Source organism: Colletes gigas, unplaced genomic scaffold (genome assembly GCF_013123115.1).
Source record: "Colletes gigas isolate AHSC1104 unplaced genomic scaffold, ASM1312311v1 Colletes_gigas_Sc00027, whole genome shotgun sequence".
NCBI classification, from domain to species: Eukaryota; Metazoa; Arthropoda; class Insecta; order Hymenoptera; family Colletidae; genus Colletes; species Colletes gigas.
This window is the reverse complement of record NW_025106656.1, coordinates 1,565,634-1,581,459: the sequence shown is the minus strand read 5'-3', so window position 1 is coordinate 1,581,459 and position 15,826 is coordinate 1,565,634. Positions and strand designations below refer to the sequence as shown.

General features: G+C 35.5%; 3 protein-coding genes across 4 annotated transcripts; 2 read left to right on the top strand and 1 right to left on the bottom strand.

The window, feature by feature from the left end:
• The first annotated feature begins 1,103 nt into the window (after nucleotides 1–1,103).
• Nucleotides 1,104–4,013, top strand: LOC122401754 (vacuolar protein sorting-associated protein 37A). The gene is made up of 5 exons (XM_043404095.1): nucleotides 1,104–1,235; nucleotides 1,778–1,967; nucleotides 2,031–2,145; nucleotides 2,219–2,743; nucleotides 2,942–4,013. Exons 1-5 carry the CDS (start codon nucleotides 1,147–1,149, stop codon nucleotides 3,286–3,288), a joined length of 1,266 nt encoding a protein of 421 aa, XP_043260030.1. The 5' UTR covers nucleotides 1,104–1,146; the 3' UTR covers nucleotides 3,289–4,013.
• Nucleotides 4,014–4,178: 165 nt separating this feature from the next.
• On the bottom strand, nucleotides 4,179–15,294 carry LOC122401751 (multifunctional procollagen lysine hydroxylase and glycosyltransferase LH3). 2 transcript variants are annotated; one of them, XM_043404090.1, is made up of 10 exons: nucleotides 15,188–15,294; nucleotides 14,571–14,573; nucleotides 10,950–11,181; nucleotides 10,526–10,866; nucleotides 9,969–10,422; nucleotides 9,661–9,888; nucleotides 5,814–6,135; nucleotides 5,593–5,697; nucleotides 5,314–5,460; nucleotides 4,179–4,772 (listed from the first exon to the last, which is right to left on the bottom strand). In XM_043404090.1, exons 4-10 carry the CDS (start codon nucleotides 10,809–10,811, stop codon nucleotides 4,488–4,490), a joined length of 1,827 nt encoding a protein of 608 aa, XP_043260025.1. In that variant the 5' UTR covers nucleotides 10,812–10,866; nucleotides 10,950–11,181; nucleotides 14,571–14,573; nucleotides 15,188–15,294; the 3' UTR covers nucleotides 4,179–4,487. The 2 variants fall into 2 exon arrangements, with proteins under 2 accessions (XP_043260025.1, XP_043260024.1); XM_043404089.1 differs by lacking the exon at nucleotides 15,188–15,294 and having other exon boundaries at nucleotides 14,571–14,860.
• Nucleotides 8,321–9,624, top strand: LOC122401752 (immunoglobulin domain-containing protein oig-4-like). The gene is made up of 4 exons (XM_043404092.1): nucleotides 8,321–8,561; nucleotides 8,878–9,060; nucleotides 9,139–9,288; nucleotides 9,356–9,624. The coding sequence occupies exons 1-4, from the start codon at nucleotides 8,499–8,501 to the stop codon at nucleotides 9,512–9,514; spliced, it is 555 nt and encodes a 184-aa protein (XP_043260027.1). The 5' UTR covers nucleotides 8,321–8,498; the 3' UTR covers nucleotides 9,515–9,624.
• Nucleotides 15,295–15,826: the final 532 nt, after the last annotated feature.

The following is a 15,826-nucleotide window of genomic DNA, read 5'->3' as shown; positions in this document are numbered from 1 at the left end:
TCAAATATGCTCGAATTAAAGCTTAAGCAGTTAAAGTGTTATTCTTAATAACACATATAGAAAGTACAGATTTAAAGGATAATACAGAAAATATAATTGCTCTATGCCTATTTAACAAGTAATATTTCATTCCTGCTATGTATAATATTACAGCAATTATATTTTACAATTCTGCTTCTTAACTTTATGATACAGTTCTATGTACTTGAATCCATATTCAAATTCTGTAACTTCATATTGAGGCTAATAGTCCAAATTGTGAACATTATTTATATTAAAACTAGTTTACAAAATCTCTTAATAATTGACTTTCATCAATATTTGAACCAGTCACTTGCCAAATCGATTAACTTCACAAAAGGGAAAGAAAAGAAATTGATAACATAATATACATTCTTTCTTAAGGTTTCTTTTAAAATTCCTTTTTATCAATTTTTAATACTGAACATAATTATTAAGGAAATTTATCTTAAATATTAAAAAGTTATATACTGATCAAACATATTAATCATTTTGGCTTGTGAACAGTTCATTTGATACTCTTTCAAGTTTTAGAACGAAATAATTAGTTACTACGTCATACGTCCTCCTTAGCACATGCGACTTTTGTTTAAAATATTTTTTACACGCAGCGAACAATTTGCTGACAATTCAAGGTGATCAAATTACGTGTCTCCGCTCTATATAAAACACTCCGGGATTTTGATCGTTCGGTAATTTGTTATGAAACGGAGATGATATCCGTCGATGCAGTTGAAATGACATTCACACCTGTAAAACAATATTTCAAATAAATAAAGTTTCATTAATTGTATTTCGGAAAACTCATGTTATCGTATATGTTCGTACGTGTGTACACTCCACAATTTACACAATATAGTTTGAACAATGTAAATGTTTTACGAAACGAGAATTTGAAGGGCAGCTAAATATTTCAAGCACTAAATTCTGTCGACGATCAGCTTAAACAAAGCTGTATTAAACACGGCGAATATCGCGATTGTACGAACATTGCGATACTTCCCCCATGAAGTGTGACAAGAGGGCCGAGGAAACAGCTGTTCTGCTGCTGCTGCTGGATGGTTGATTTGACAGGGAGGTCGAAGGATAAGCGAATGTTGTTTTATCTAGACTTAACGCTTTTAAATGATATCGCGAATATTCCGTGGAAAAAATGAGAATGTCGCAGTTAAGAGAAAATTGCAAATCGACACGCTGAAAATTTTTAACGACAAGTAAGAGAATCCATTCTGTATCGTAACCTCTTCTGTTAACCTTACGCGCGTTTGCCTGTCCAATATTTGTTTTCTTTACGAGCGTCGTGTTACGTATATTGACAAAATACAATGCTGCGAAATTTTCTGATCCCCTCACGAAAAATAAAACCCATGTTTCTTTGTGCAGTGATTTATAGCTCCGTATAACGACTCAAAATTAACAATGAATTAGTAACTGGTTCATTACTTGAACCATTGTCACGCAAAAATTAATAATATCACGGTTCTCGTTACACAGCCAGCTTATTAAGACGTATTTCAAGTTCCTTGCTTGATTTTCGAATTAAATACTTTGCGCGAACGAAATATTATTTTTGCTGCAACCTTGATTCAGAGACAGTTTTTCAAGATTTATTGGTATTCAATTGCATTACTTTTCGTATTTATGTTGTTCCTTTTATACGTTTCTCAATGATTCATTGGTTTCTTTCTAATTTTTAAATGTACAATAAATTGAGTGGTATGTTTGATTGTTCTACTCACGATTTGTAATATTACAGTGTAGTAGAATTAAGGGAAGATGTGGAATATCAGGTACAGTTCAATGCTGGGGAAAGAGGAATGGCTATTATGGTTTCTTTATCACCAGAGTTTCCACTGGAAAAACCAGTGCTCAGAGTTTCTCCTCCGATAAATCATCCGTGGTGCAACGAACATAGCGAGATCACAGGCGCACCGGGATTGCTAAATGTAAAAACTTGTTTATAGATACTTTGATTGAAACTCCAGAGACTACTCTGTTTCATATGTTAGTTTACAGTGCACAGCGATCTTGGTCGTGTCGTCCAAGCTATTATCAGAGAGTTCAGTAAAAATCCTCCGCAACTATTGAAAGATGTATCTCCGGGATCTGTAAAATCGCATAATGGTAAATGTATTGTCAAATGTGTGATTGAAAGGAAGGAAAGGAACAATGTTTATCTTTAACTATGTTGTTGTAGATCTGCAAGGAAGGAATTCTCCATCTTATTCCATGCAACAATATCCGGAAATTCCATCTACGTCGTATAATTCTTACTACACCACGCAGTATCCACAGTTTTCGTCCGCTAGTGGAAGTACCAGCATTTACAATTACAATCACACCAATTCAAGTACTCAGTACATGGCGGACGGTCATGCAAAATTTGGCTCTCCATCGCAACATTCGGCATACATTACAAGTTCGACGAGCAGCTCACTGCATAATACAGACTCGCCAAGATACAACTCGAATCACCAGGGAACGTATTTGAACTCCCACTATGTGAACGCAAATTACCACCAGCAGTCGTTGTCAAATCAAGCGCAAACGAAGCCACAACAGAGCGTAGCGTTCCCAGAACTAAATAGCTTATCTAACGAGGAATTGAAATTACTCAACGAAGACGACGACAAGCTGGACGAATTCTTAGACAAACATTCCAAGCTAAAAGACGTTAACGTGGAAATCGATGATGCAATAGATTGGGTCCAAAAAATTGCCGGTAAGTCCACTGTTAATAGATCAAAGGGCGATCCTATACCACGCGAAACCTATTCCTAGACAGGCCTGACAAATTTTAGTAGAAACAAAAATAATAACTATCTGAAATGGTAGATATCTCAAACAATTAAATTATTTCATTGTTTAACGTAACAGGTATTAATTAAAATTTGTGTTAATGTTTTGTTTACTTTTCCAGAGGCCAATGTAGCCAAAGAACCTGAACTTAGAGAATTGCAGTCTGACGTAGCGAGTAAAGTGCAAACGGTGGCTGCGCTGAAGGCCAGATATGATCAATTGATACAACGATATAACAAATTATCCGAGGTGTTTACTCCGGATCACATAAAAGAATGCTTGAGAAAGGCAGCGGATGAGAGTCACGAGGAGAGCGAGAGAATCGCCGAGAATTTTCTGAACAGAAAGATCGATGTGGAACGATTCCTCAGCACGTACATTGAATGTAGAAAGTTAGGCCAAGCGAGACGAACTAAAGAGGAGAAGCTGGCACATCAACTGAATGAATTAAAACGGGCCGGTTATTAAAACTAATTGTATAATGACGTCTTTTTTCTATGAATCGAACAAAACTGTAAATAACGCCTAGTTAAATTAAACGATACTGTGAATTCGAACGGCATTCGTGTTTACCAAATATTCTATAGGACAATGGCACTCGCTGGCAGAGAACACTTTTATAACATATTGCTACGTTGCATCACTGCTTGTTGTGCTGCGTCGAAATTAGTTCGATTGTGTTTGTGCATTCCCATTCAAGAATGATCGTGAACCGTGGGGCGTGAATCAGCTAAAAAAAAAAGTATTTATATGTGTAAGGAAATGAAAAAAAAGTGCTGGTTCGAATCGAGAAAAACTATATGTAATGCTTGAATTAATTTTAAGATGTACTTATCTTTCCATACAGAAAATATCTGTTGAATGATATTCAGTATGCTGCTGTTTCCTCTACGACATACTACAATTGCATCGACATCACTTTGACAAAGCACTTTTTTTTACTGTAAATAAACGTGCGATAAAACATGATTAAAACGATTTTTCAAAGTTTTGCCGTTTTGGTGATGTTAATCTAATTACTTATCCTACAGATGTTCCTAATACATTGTAACATATATTTGAATCTGTATAGAAGCGTGAAGTCTGAAGATTGAGAAAATGCTTTCGTTTCTTTTTTTTTTCTTCTTTTTTTTATAAACTGTGGTGTATGTAACCCCGATTATGAGGTTTGTTATTTAAAAACACAGCTTAAGTTTCGGTAACATAAGGCTTCGTGTTAAAAACGCGATGATATAATTATATAGAAACCATAAATTGTAAATAACTTAAGAAAAGAAAACAGGTTTTTAATAAAAAAAAAAAAATGTGAAGAAAGTAAATAAATTCAAACAGTGGTACTAATAATCATTTCAGTGGTATTATCAAAGCGATATAAATATAAATGTAACTTAATATTTTATTTTCGTACAAACACTTAACGGATTACTATCTGTATTCGCGTCCCTATACCCATATTAGAAAAATAACATTAACAAAGGGTACACGTTTTTCTCGTAAATAGGTATACCGCCACACACTTCGATATTAAGCTTGCAACTAACATTGCTATGTGACAGGTGATCGTGTACGAAGACACATTTATATAGTATCTACACGTTTTTTTTTTTACTGGTAATACATATTTAGTTTAATTACTGTTAAGGATTTCATATGACTCGTCGAACCGATCAAGGGTCGACGAATGAAATCATTATGTAACGAGTACCACTAGTAACTCTGAGTCCTTCATGGTAGTGTGTTAGTCTTCCAGGATGCATCAACATCCAACCCGGCTTCGCATCGGTCACGGAACAGTTGTATCGGATGAACCTACAACCTCCACCCTCGTAATCTATTCCCGCTCTATTCAGAGCGATATTGACAGTATAAGTTGAACTATCATGGTGTGGTTTTAACAATGGCTGCTCATCCGGGTGATACCTCACGACGAAATTCATCAGGGCGTGTGGCGGCTGTTTATTTGCATTAAAAAAAAAAAAAACAATAAATTATATTTCAGTAAGTACACTGCTCAAAATAAGTAGAGTAGCACTGAATCAAATATGTACAACTACTGACAAAAAAATGTGATCAATAAATGAAGAGCGTGTACAACCAATAGATATATATAAATTGTCTAACTAGAAACTAAGGGTGCAAGTGAGAAATGATTCGGAATACAAAAGCCTATCACCAATTAGCTATGCAATTGATTTACAAAAAAAAAGGATCTCGTAATTTGATATCGGTGCGTTTGAAAGTCTTGTGTGGCCAACAAAAACCTAGTCCCGAATTTCCAATGGTTTTTGTGACTCTTACGTTCGAATGGTAGCCTACAAACACAAGTTCTTGCAAAGGGCTGACATATTCGGAAAGAAAGTATAACCAAGACTCGTAGAGGTCAACTTGTCTCATATGAATATCACGCGTCGGTACGGCCTCATATCCGCCATCGATGCGTGGATCCTAAAAATGATCGATGCGTGCATTAAAATAACTGATGAGATATCTTACGTCGTGGTAATATCCGGTGAACACAAGTTCCTGCAGAGGTCTAACGTACTCCTTTAAGAAATATAGCCATTGCGATTCATAGTTCACTTGAGTCATATGAATATCACGAGTAGGTACATTTTCATAACCACCCGTTAATCTTGGATCCTGTCGAAAAACAGTGTTTCTGCATTTTTTATCATTGCGAATATTAGCAAGCCAAACTTACAATTATAACAGTGTATATACGAAGATCGATTCGCTGAAAAGATAAATATAAAAAATATTTAATTATCATACATTATTTGTTCCATCGGACCACTTTCCAAACGCCTCCATAACTTCTACCAACTCCTTCGTGAACCGCTCATTGACTAAGGGAAACCAGTACACGTCTGGGCAGGGCTGTTGAGAACATTTAATCGAATTATTAACCTGAGAGTTTATAGACTTACAGAACAAGAATTGTAAGAATTAAACATTGTTCAAACAAGAATCAAAAATGTATTTATAAGACTTGCCTGTATGGGTATTTGTTTAGGATTAAAATTCTCGGAGTAATTTTCGTGTATGTATTTTGCCTCCCAGTCTAATTTGTTGTCAAAAATTTGGTACAAGTCAGGATTGGTCATAGCGGTATCGTAGCTATTCGGATCGACCAGATGCCCAAAGTCAAGTCTGTTGGTAACATACATGAAAATGGATCGTTCCCTATTAGCATGAGCAAACGCCATATCCGTGTCTAAATCCCACTCCACATAGGATGGACGAGTCTCTTTGTTGCTTATCAGAGTGGCGTTAATTAGATAGCAGTTGCTGATGAAGGGCACGTTCCACAGCCCTCTGTAAGAACAAGACAATATCGGTTTATTGCTGTGATCTTATAATTATTATGGATATTAACTAGTAACATTAGAACTACCGACAATTATACTGTGTTTATTTGTACCAAAGAAATTGAAACGTTGAAGTGTTTATATATTCTCTTATAGAAAATTACGATAAATTTTTTACAAGTTTTATTAGAAATTATGAATGGGTCATTTTGACTGGTTTGGTAGTTCTAGTGTTAAGGAACATCACTGGGGATTACTATAATAACTCTGTTCTTCGACCGTAAACGTATAATAATCGGTGCGGTAATATGTAGTTTGTTGACCACGGGCAACGATGTTGTTTTGTCAAAGGTCAATATTTAAATATTTTATAAGGCAATCAGTGTATGCTACCATGATTGGTCGACGAATATATGTACAGTGACAATGGGTTATATATAATTATCCAATTGAGATTCATAACTCTGTCACCAGCGACGACATACACATCGAGCTCTGTTCATTTATATTTTAAGCTGTAAGGACAGGAGGAATCTAAAGATCTTGCTCAGCCTCCGAATCAAAGAAGTATTGCCGAATAATCGTTATGCATTTAGAAGCCGTAAAGTTCAACGAGCATACTGAGAACTGATTCTGTGTCGAAGTGTAAACAGGACATTTGATGATCAGTGTATCACAGACAATTGTTTGAACAATACTGTGGAATAATACAGATACCTAGTGCGTATTTATCGAGATTCTCTGAGAAAACAAGATACATTCATGTGTACTCGCTTCGTGTAAACCGCGCAAAGGAACTCTATTTATTCCAGACAAATGACCAAACGCAAATTTCTGTATTTGTTCTTGTTCATTGTTTTGCTAATGACTGCAGACGCGACAAAAGGTGGATGAAGCAGCGGAAGTCTTGAACGCCGTAGCGGGAAAGTATACGCTTCGGGGATGCCTATTTTGATCGCTCATCGAAATCCAGCTAGCTTTAATTACTGCAAGAACACAGATGTGAGTTCTAAACAAACAAAAACACAATTTTAACACCGTAGATATCTATAAGAATACCCCTTTGTCTAAACCCCAAATATTATAGGGGGCGAAAATAGTGAAATCCTCGCACTTTGAATTAGATTACATTCTGGGGAGAAAAATCACTTTCTTCTGCATGGCCACTGGATTTCCATGACCCGCGATCTTGAAGTGTCTTGTTTAGAACGTTGAAAATACAATCATGTGCAATAAAACATTCAAACCCTGCACATATTTTCCAGGTACACGAATGGCCCATTGGTAACGACACATTGAAGTCAAAGATGGAAATTGATCCTGCTACACAGAAAGATGCTGGATATTATTAGTTCCACGCGGATAATCAGTACGGCCTCAGGACTGATTATGTCATGATCTCTTATTAAAATTCGTATATTTTCAGTTTCGTGAAAATATTAACGTTGACAATGGTTCATAAATGTTATGACTGTAGATATCAACTAGAACTATATAAATATTTAATAGCTCTTCGAAAGTTACGAATAAATAATAAACTTTGAGTATTTCAAATCCAACTCTCGTATAAACATGTATAAATACAGGCAAACGTATCGGTATTAAGAGATAAGAAAACTAATCGTTCATAAGGAAATAATAAAGAGTTGTACAAATAAAATTGTATTAGAAGACTGATTAGTAATGCCAGTTAAGTTCTATTAAGCAATTATTTGCTCAATTAAAATGTAACTATAATTTAACATATACATATGTGCAAGTAAAACGCGCAAAACACCTCGCTGTTTTCTTTGACGCATGTACTTCGTTGCTATTAAGAATTCAATGCATAACGGCACACTTGGAAATTTAGAGTTCCCCCAGCTCTTATTCATTAAATCGCAATTGACTCTCATAAGGGTGGTACGTTTGTTGCGTGAAGCATAAAACATATTTAAAATGGTTCGGCAATATAAATCTATTTAATGAATTGTACAATCATTTCGAAGTTCCATTCAATAAAGAAGAATGAAATTTTAGTATAATACAACTTTAAATAAAAATCTAAACGGTCCCCCCATTCACTTCAAGGAAAGTGAAGTTTTTGCACAATTGGAATCAATCAATATAAGCTAACAAAATAATAGAAATGAATGAAATCCAAAGGTGGCTGTAACAGGCCATTTTATTGTTATCTTTAATTCTGTGTTGTTGGAACTTGGTTGCAGTGATATTATATTAAATAGACATTAAGTAGATTTGGAATTCGTTGATGACCGAGTTGCAATAGGTGTCAAAGGAATAATCTGCACACGTACACGCTATACAAGTGCAGTTCACCAGCATTTGCCTATACGTTTGTAATAGATAGGAGAGGACACTAGGGGAGTAATGAGTAGGTGGCTGTCAGTTGCATTGGAGTTCCGTGTGATCATCGTACGTTGCCTGTGCTCCGTGAGTATCTGCGACATGTCAGTATGGACGAATGTTGCACAATATTTGAAATATCGTCCTATCTTGACGACGAAGATCAGTAGTAAAAGCATGGATCAAACATCAAATGACTCCTGTTTCTTTAGCTACCTTGATCCCCTCAAATTGTTTTTTTTCTGCGAGACTTTACAAGATTTTTCAAAGAAATTTCAAATATTGTTTTCATTGCTTGTTGTTAACGACTGTTAAAAGCAATTCTGAAATTTTTCTATATTTTTCCATTCCTTCGAAGACTCCCGATCGCTAACTTAACTTTTATTTTGCTAATTTTCCCCAGACCGTCATGTTACGTTTTATGGTGATACTATTTCTGTTAATCGTATTGCTGCTGAACAGCCAGGAGGTTCTCGGTCGAAGGGGACGAGGCAGAGGTAAGACCAGATCGCGTGTTCAGATAGGATTGCCTATAACTGGAAAGTACCGTGATCCAGAAAGTGATCAATATTACAACAACCATAACGTAAGTCGATCTACACATGTAATCAATAATGAAACTCTAGACTGCTTGTTTCGTAAAGCTGAACAAATATTTGTCTAGGGCGCAAAGATATTGTTGGCGTCGCACTTCGACTTGGAGTATGTTTTAGGACACAAAATCGCTTTCCTTTGTGTCGCACGTGGAAATCCACGCCCGCACATCACATGGTTTAAAGATGGTGCTGAGATTTACACTCATCTCTACCTACACGTTGGTATACTTAATTCTAGAATAATTGAGCATGGGAACCGGATAACAGCGAATATTTGGTGTACAGGTGCACGAATGGCAAGTTGGGACGGATAAAGTAAAGTCAAAACTAGAGATTGATCCTGCTACTCAAATGGATGCTGGGGTCTACGAATGCACAGCCGACAATATGTACAGCATCGATCGCAGGTCCTTCAAGACTGACTTTTCTATTGCTTTCGATTAGATATACATCCCCTTAGTAGTTTAGAAAAAGTAATCATAGATTATATCTTTAGGAGTATGAAATAATCCTCCAGATGTACAGCTTTTGTATATCAAATTAGACAATAAATTCAATTCACTGGATTGAAGTGTATCCTGATTACTTACCTCCATTCATTTTTCACGATCTCCATATAATCGAAGCTCCGGGCGTAAAATCCGTTATCCATTATCGCGCCCCAAAAGTTACTCCACATCTTATATGGTCTGACCAGCATCGGTGCAATAATTCCTCGTTGCTGCTCTACCAAGAGTTCCAGCGTGTATTCATTATCCAGATGGGATATGGAGTCGACCGAAAAGTATCCAGAACACCGGTTCAACAAGCAATGATCCCTAAGAAAGAGTTTTTATTTTAAAAGGAGAAGGATATTGTAAACCAGCTTTCATAGTTAAATTAAATGTTTTACACGTACATGGATAAATTTCTGGCATTAGCTTCGCTTATACCATCGCTGGGACGAATCCGCTTGCTACTATTATATACCCTCTCAAATTTCTTCATAAATTTGTCCACTATGGGCTCATGATACTCCACAGTGTTATGAAGGAACAGATGCAACTTTGATTTTGGATAAATTTGCCTGTATATTTTTGTCAGGAATTCCTCCAAGAAAGGAGTAGGTTGTTCAATGAATATGGCGACTAATATAGTGGGATATGTTTCTGGTTGTGTTTTATTCAGTTCTATTGTGCCCTCCCAACACTCTAAGCATCCATCTTCGGTATTCCAAGCTTGAGCCAAGTAATTGCTCAGAGAATTCAAAGATAATTTGCTGTTACCGTTTCCATGAAGTACCAAAGGTTGAGTATTGTAAACAGTGTTTTGAAGAGAAGTTTTTCTTCCTTCAAATTTCAATTCCACATCGGCTGTACAATATAGATACGTTAACATAATGCAATACTTTTATTAAATATGAATGTCTTCAAATATTTTTTAGTATATTCATCGCCGTTCGATTTGTTTGCTTACCTACAGCAGCATAAAGATTATGGAATATTTCAGATTTATGGTCCAACTTTATTTGATGCTGTTCTCTCAATTTTTTATTGAGGTATGCGTTAGTGTAGAATAACTGATCGTCATCCGCATTTTTTATCGGAGCATACGTTATCATTGCATAAACGTCCGAAGCGTAGCCTATAAAGCTTCCAGAATTTAGGAATCGCTTTCCGCGAGTTGCGATGGGATACTTGGAGGCCAATGATTTATCTGGCCAACAAGATCCTTCGGCAGAGAATACAATTCTTGCGTCCATACTCTTGAACTTGCCAATAATTTCTTCTAATCCACTTAGAAATATCACGTCATAACTAAAATGTGAAGACAGTTATTAAAGTATGAGTCAACGATGATAACTCAAATGTGCTAGGTATAAGGACAACATCAAGCAAACCTGTCTGTGAATATCACAATTCTTTCTTTGTCAAATTGATATTCCTCCAGAGCTTTTTTCAAAAGATTGACTTTGTAGCCTCCTCCAGGACCAGTTTTTACGTTACCGCCCTGCCAAGATTCTCCGAAACCAAGCACGTTCAAGTTATCGCGAAATCCATAGATATCCACAGATCTGAGATATCTATTGTAGCCATCTGTCTTGTTGCTAGCAACAGTGTATACGAGAACATCTGTAATGCAATCGATTATTTAATACGCTGCTTTTTGGTTTTAATCTGGAGATGATTAAAGAAGAAGAATTTTTAGGTTCAAGCCATTTTAAGCATCTAGCCAAAATTCATTTTAATTTAGAACACGACAATATCAGTTCTACCGCGAACTACATAATATGGAAGGTTAAGTAATTAGTCGTGCATAAGATCAGGGTTCAGTGACTTTCATAATGCAGGGTATGCTTGAATAAATATTTGTCAAAAAAATATTTCAGACCGTGGCAGAGTGAACATGGCCACTCGTGAACTCCAGGAACGTTTGTCTATTTTTAGCGTAATATCATCAACGCATGGGCTCGGTATGCTGAACAAGCAAAGAAACCGTTCCCATAAGCATTACATTTTCGATCTGACATCATGATCTGAATGTAATAGTAAATGAATTTCTCAGCTGTACTAAGATTCACATCATCTCTCGAAAAAATCGGCAGACTCGTGGAAAAGGTGAATGTAAATTCGAGTCCGCATTTTCTTAACAAGAAGATTAACAAGGAGATAATAAATTTGAACAATTTCGTTCCCCTTATAATACAGGGTGTTCAACCACCCCTGGGAAAAATTTTAATGGGGGATTCTAGAGTCCAAAATAAGACGAAAATCAAGAATATCAATTTGTTAATTGAGGCTTCGTTAAAAAATTATTAACGCTTAAAGTTTCATGTCGACCGAAAAATTTTTCGGCGAAATTAAAAAATTTCAAATTATTCTGGAAAAATTATTTTTGGTTGCGGGGCTCAATTACAATAATTTTTGGTGAATATACATACCCCCGAAATCCTACCCACTTTCGAGAAAAAAATTCGAGTAGGTACTGAAATTTTTAGACGAAATTAAAAAATTTCAAATCATACTAACAAAATTATATTCTGTTACAGGGGTCAATTACAATCATTTTTGGTCATTACGCATACCCCCAAAATCCTACGCATTTTCTAGAAAAAAATTCAGTACGGGCGGAACTTTAAACGTTAATAACTTTTTAACGAAGCCTCCATCAAGAAATTAGTATTCTCGATTTTCGTCTTATTTTGATCTCTAGAATCTCCCATTAAAAATTTTTCCAGGTTACACCGAACACCCTGTATACGAGAGAGTGAACAATTTTCCCTGCTTATTTTATTTTCAACTTTGTTTAAAAAGAATCGAAGATTTCATCTTATTACACTTAATTTGTGAGAATAAATTCTGTAATGATCATAAAATGTTCTTAATGTTTTCGCATAAAATTTACATACAGTGGAATTCCCCACTGTACCAACGAGGAGTTAAATATGTATCCTGCTATTTTTTTAATTATCAATAACTCGATAAAAATGTATATAAAATTACGTTAAACGATCAAAATAATACGATTATCACTAAATATTATTTATATAATATGCTTGATTATACTACAATATACTTAATATTAAACACTATTTACCTAACAATTATATTTGAAGAGGTCAATTTTTTAATATATTCCGAAAGTTTAATTAATTTATGAGTGATTTATGAAAGTGAATATAAAATTACAATACTTACACTATGGACAATGCGTGGGCACGCATGTAGGCGTGTAAGTATTTATTTACATTTTTGCAACATAAAACTCTTTGCTTTCAATGTCATTACAATTATGTTTCTTTCTGTAAATGAATTTAGTGATGAAAAATCCAAGGATAGTGGAATCTCAGAAGTCGCGTATATTAAAGCGTGACATGACCGGAAATGAGACGATAACGACACTGTGCTCGGTCCAGTTATCCACCGGACAAGAGAAGATACAAGTTAAAAGAAGAACTAAGCGTTTCTTTGTGCGCTGTCAAAGTAACGCAATAACAGTAAAGCCATTTTCTATATTGTAAAAACGGTATATATATTTATTCAATTATTTCATAATTTCATTTACGCAGCTTTAGATCTTTGTTATATTAACATATATGTATATTTCATTGATTGAATGTTATAAATGAAAGCGTTCGAATACTTTCGTGTATGAGTGTATTTTTACAACGGACGTTGTAATATCCGTCGTAACGCGCATCGTTTCAACGCTTCTGTATCCCCATCCCAAAGAAGAGGGATCGTGTTGCAACATAGAGATTTAAAACGTTTCGCTGCGATGTGCCTGCGCCATGATCTAAGTTTATTCAATTACTGCTGCAACTGTGCTGTATAGCAACCGAATAACCATGGTGATGTAAGACTTGTTTGTTTATTTTAATCACTTGACCGATAACGTAAAGCATAACATTTTGTTGTTGAAATAGATGCGATTCTTTCGTGTACATATAGGCAGTGTTGGGCAAATTTTATTCTCGAATAACAGATAAAATTGTTAGATTTAATATTTGTTTAAAAAATGAATTAAATGTATACAGAAGTTAGTACTAATTATTTATTCCGCTTAAAAAGTAAATAGAAGTATTAAATAGTTCGATGATTTGTCTTTTATGTTACAACATTCTCGATTACAGTAACGTTATTTAGCGTATTTAGTTAATTGTAAGCGTTTTAAATAATCAATTAATTAGTCGATAGTGTAAAGTATCAACAAGAATCTAGAACTAGACCCCTCGTAGAGAATGTTTCTTCTAACTTGTATTAATTCCAGTATCGTAAGGTTATAGTAAAAAAATAATAGCGATAAGACGATCCCTTTTTTTCCGGTAAAATTATGTCATGGATAAGAATATCGTGTCGTGCCTGCAAATGGACCAAAGGAGGTCAACTATCATCAGTCTAGTTGTTCGATAAACGCGATAAAACGATTTCGCAACAAAGTTGTTAATGGTATTTACCATTAAACACAAATACTTTTCGAACGTAAACTTTCAAATGAAGCCACTTTTAAGACAATCCGACGACAGTTTCGATAATGGAAAAGACCCACAATTCGTTCGGATCAACGTACCCAAAACTTTCCCTGTCGGACGACCACAAAAAGAAGAGTAAATACTTCATTACAAGCAACCATTATTTGAGAACGTATTGGAAGGTTTCTGTCATAGATTAACGTAAACATTAAAGAATTATTTTGTTATGAACCGGATCCTCTCGAAGTAAACAATAATCAGAAAATATCAGTAGAAAATTTTAAACGAAAAATTTGGTTCAACAAACAGTGGCATACAATCACTTATAACCGGTTTGTAAAAATTCACAAAATGGACAGTACCCTCTTACGGTTCGGTTAACTTTATTTTAAATCATGTGTAAGATTGATGATTAATGATGATAACGAAAGATTCAATGTACCCTTGCTTCGTGCAAATCGATTGAGATACATTTTCAGAAATAGCAGGATAAGCGTCAACAAGTAACTACCCTTCTGCTCGAGGGGCTGAAAGTACAAAGCTATTTACCATCTATGTTCGTTGATGGTGGAGTCTCGCTGACCACGTGGTATGTGAGGAATAAGCACCAGAGAAGAGAGCATCCAACGTTTTTTACACGCATTTCGAATCGATAAGAACCGCGTACGACAAGTACCGACGAGCACATCGAATACACTGTTCCAACTAAGGCAAGCCTCGAACGGCGGAAAGCAAGTCCGCCGCTACTCCCACGCTTTTTGAACGAAAGTTACTATCTTCGACGAGTACGTTCGGCGGTCAGTTATTTGCTTTCTGTTTCAAAATTCTCGCAGGCATATTCAAACGATGAAACAACGACTGTTTAAACGCTATCGAATTCGCATTTTCATTGATTTAATAACGACGGAAATGGCAGGAATCGCGATGTGTATTGTACTGCATGTGTTGCATATGCACCAACCTAACTTGCACTTCACTGGAATTGCACTCTGAATCAAAGACACGTACAGATACTTGCAATTGAATACAACTTTTATATAAGGTTGTCTTTAATAAATAAGGGTAACGGTCATTTGGAATTCCAGGTTTAAGCAGAATCTTTCAACAATGTGGACGTATTTTGATACTTAATATAGGATTGAAATAAAAGAAAATTTTAATCATACCTTTGTAATGTTTGAAGTTTCAAAAACAAAAGCCATTTGCAAAATAACAATTAAGAAACGTTAAAATCTTGTCCCGATGCAACAATCACACGCTTATCGACCACATGGTATGCGTGTATATGCGTGTAAAGATGTCGCTTTATAATGCGTTCGCATGAATCATCGAAACAGAACACGTGAACAAATTCGTAACCAATAAGAACGGATTTTGAAGTAACCAATGAAATCTCTTTTATCAAACAATTTCTCTTACTATGGTTTGTTTATATTACTATTTGTTTATGAATTTACTTTATTGATTTAAAAGAATAAACTATATTTCGAAGTTAGTGATTGTTATGTATATTGTAGAACACAAATGATTTTACGACGATTATTTCACATATAGTAATACCGACATATATCAATGTGATTCGAGTATACTTGTGGCGCCACCGTCGCCGGTGCAGGTCGCGCCCACGGAGCCGGAAGCAGGAACTAAAAACGGTACCTGTGCTACTGCTACAGTGCCTGTGCCCGGTAGCAACAATAGAAACCCAATTGTTAATCAGGCCTTGTTCGCTAATCGACACGGTTACAATAGTAACGACCCAAAAAAAGCATTTCTTGCAATTTTAGAATATTTATCTATTCTAGGAC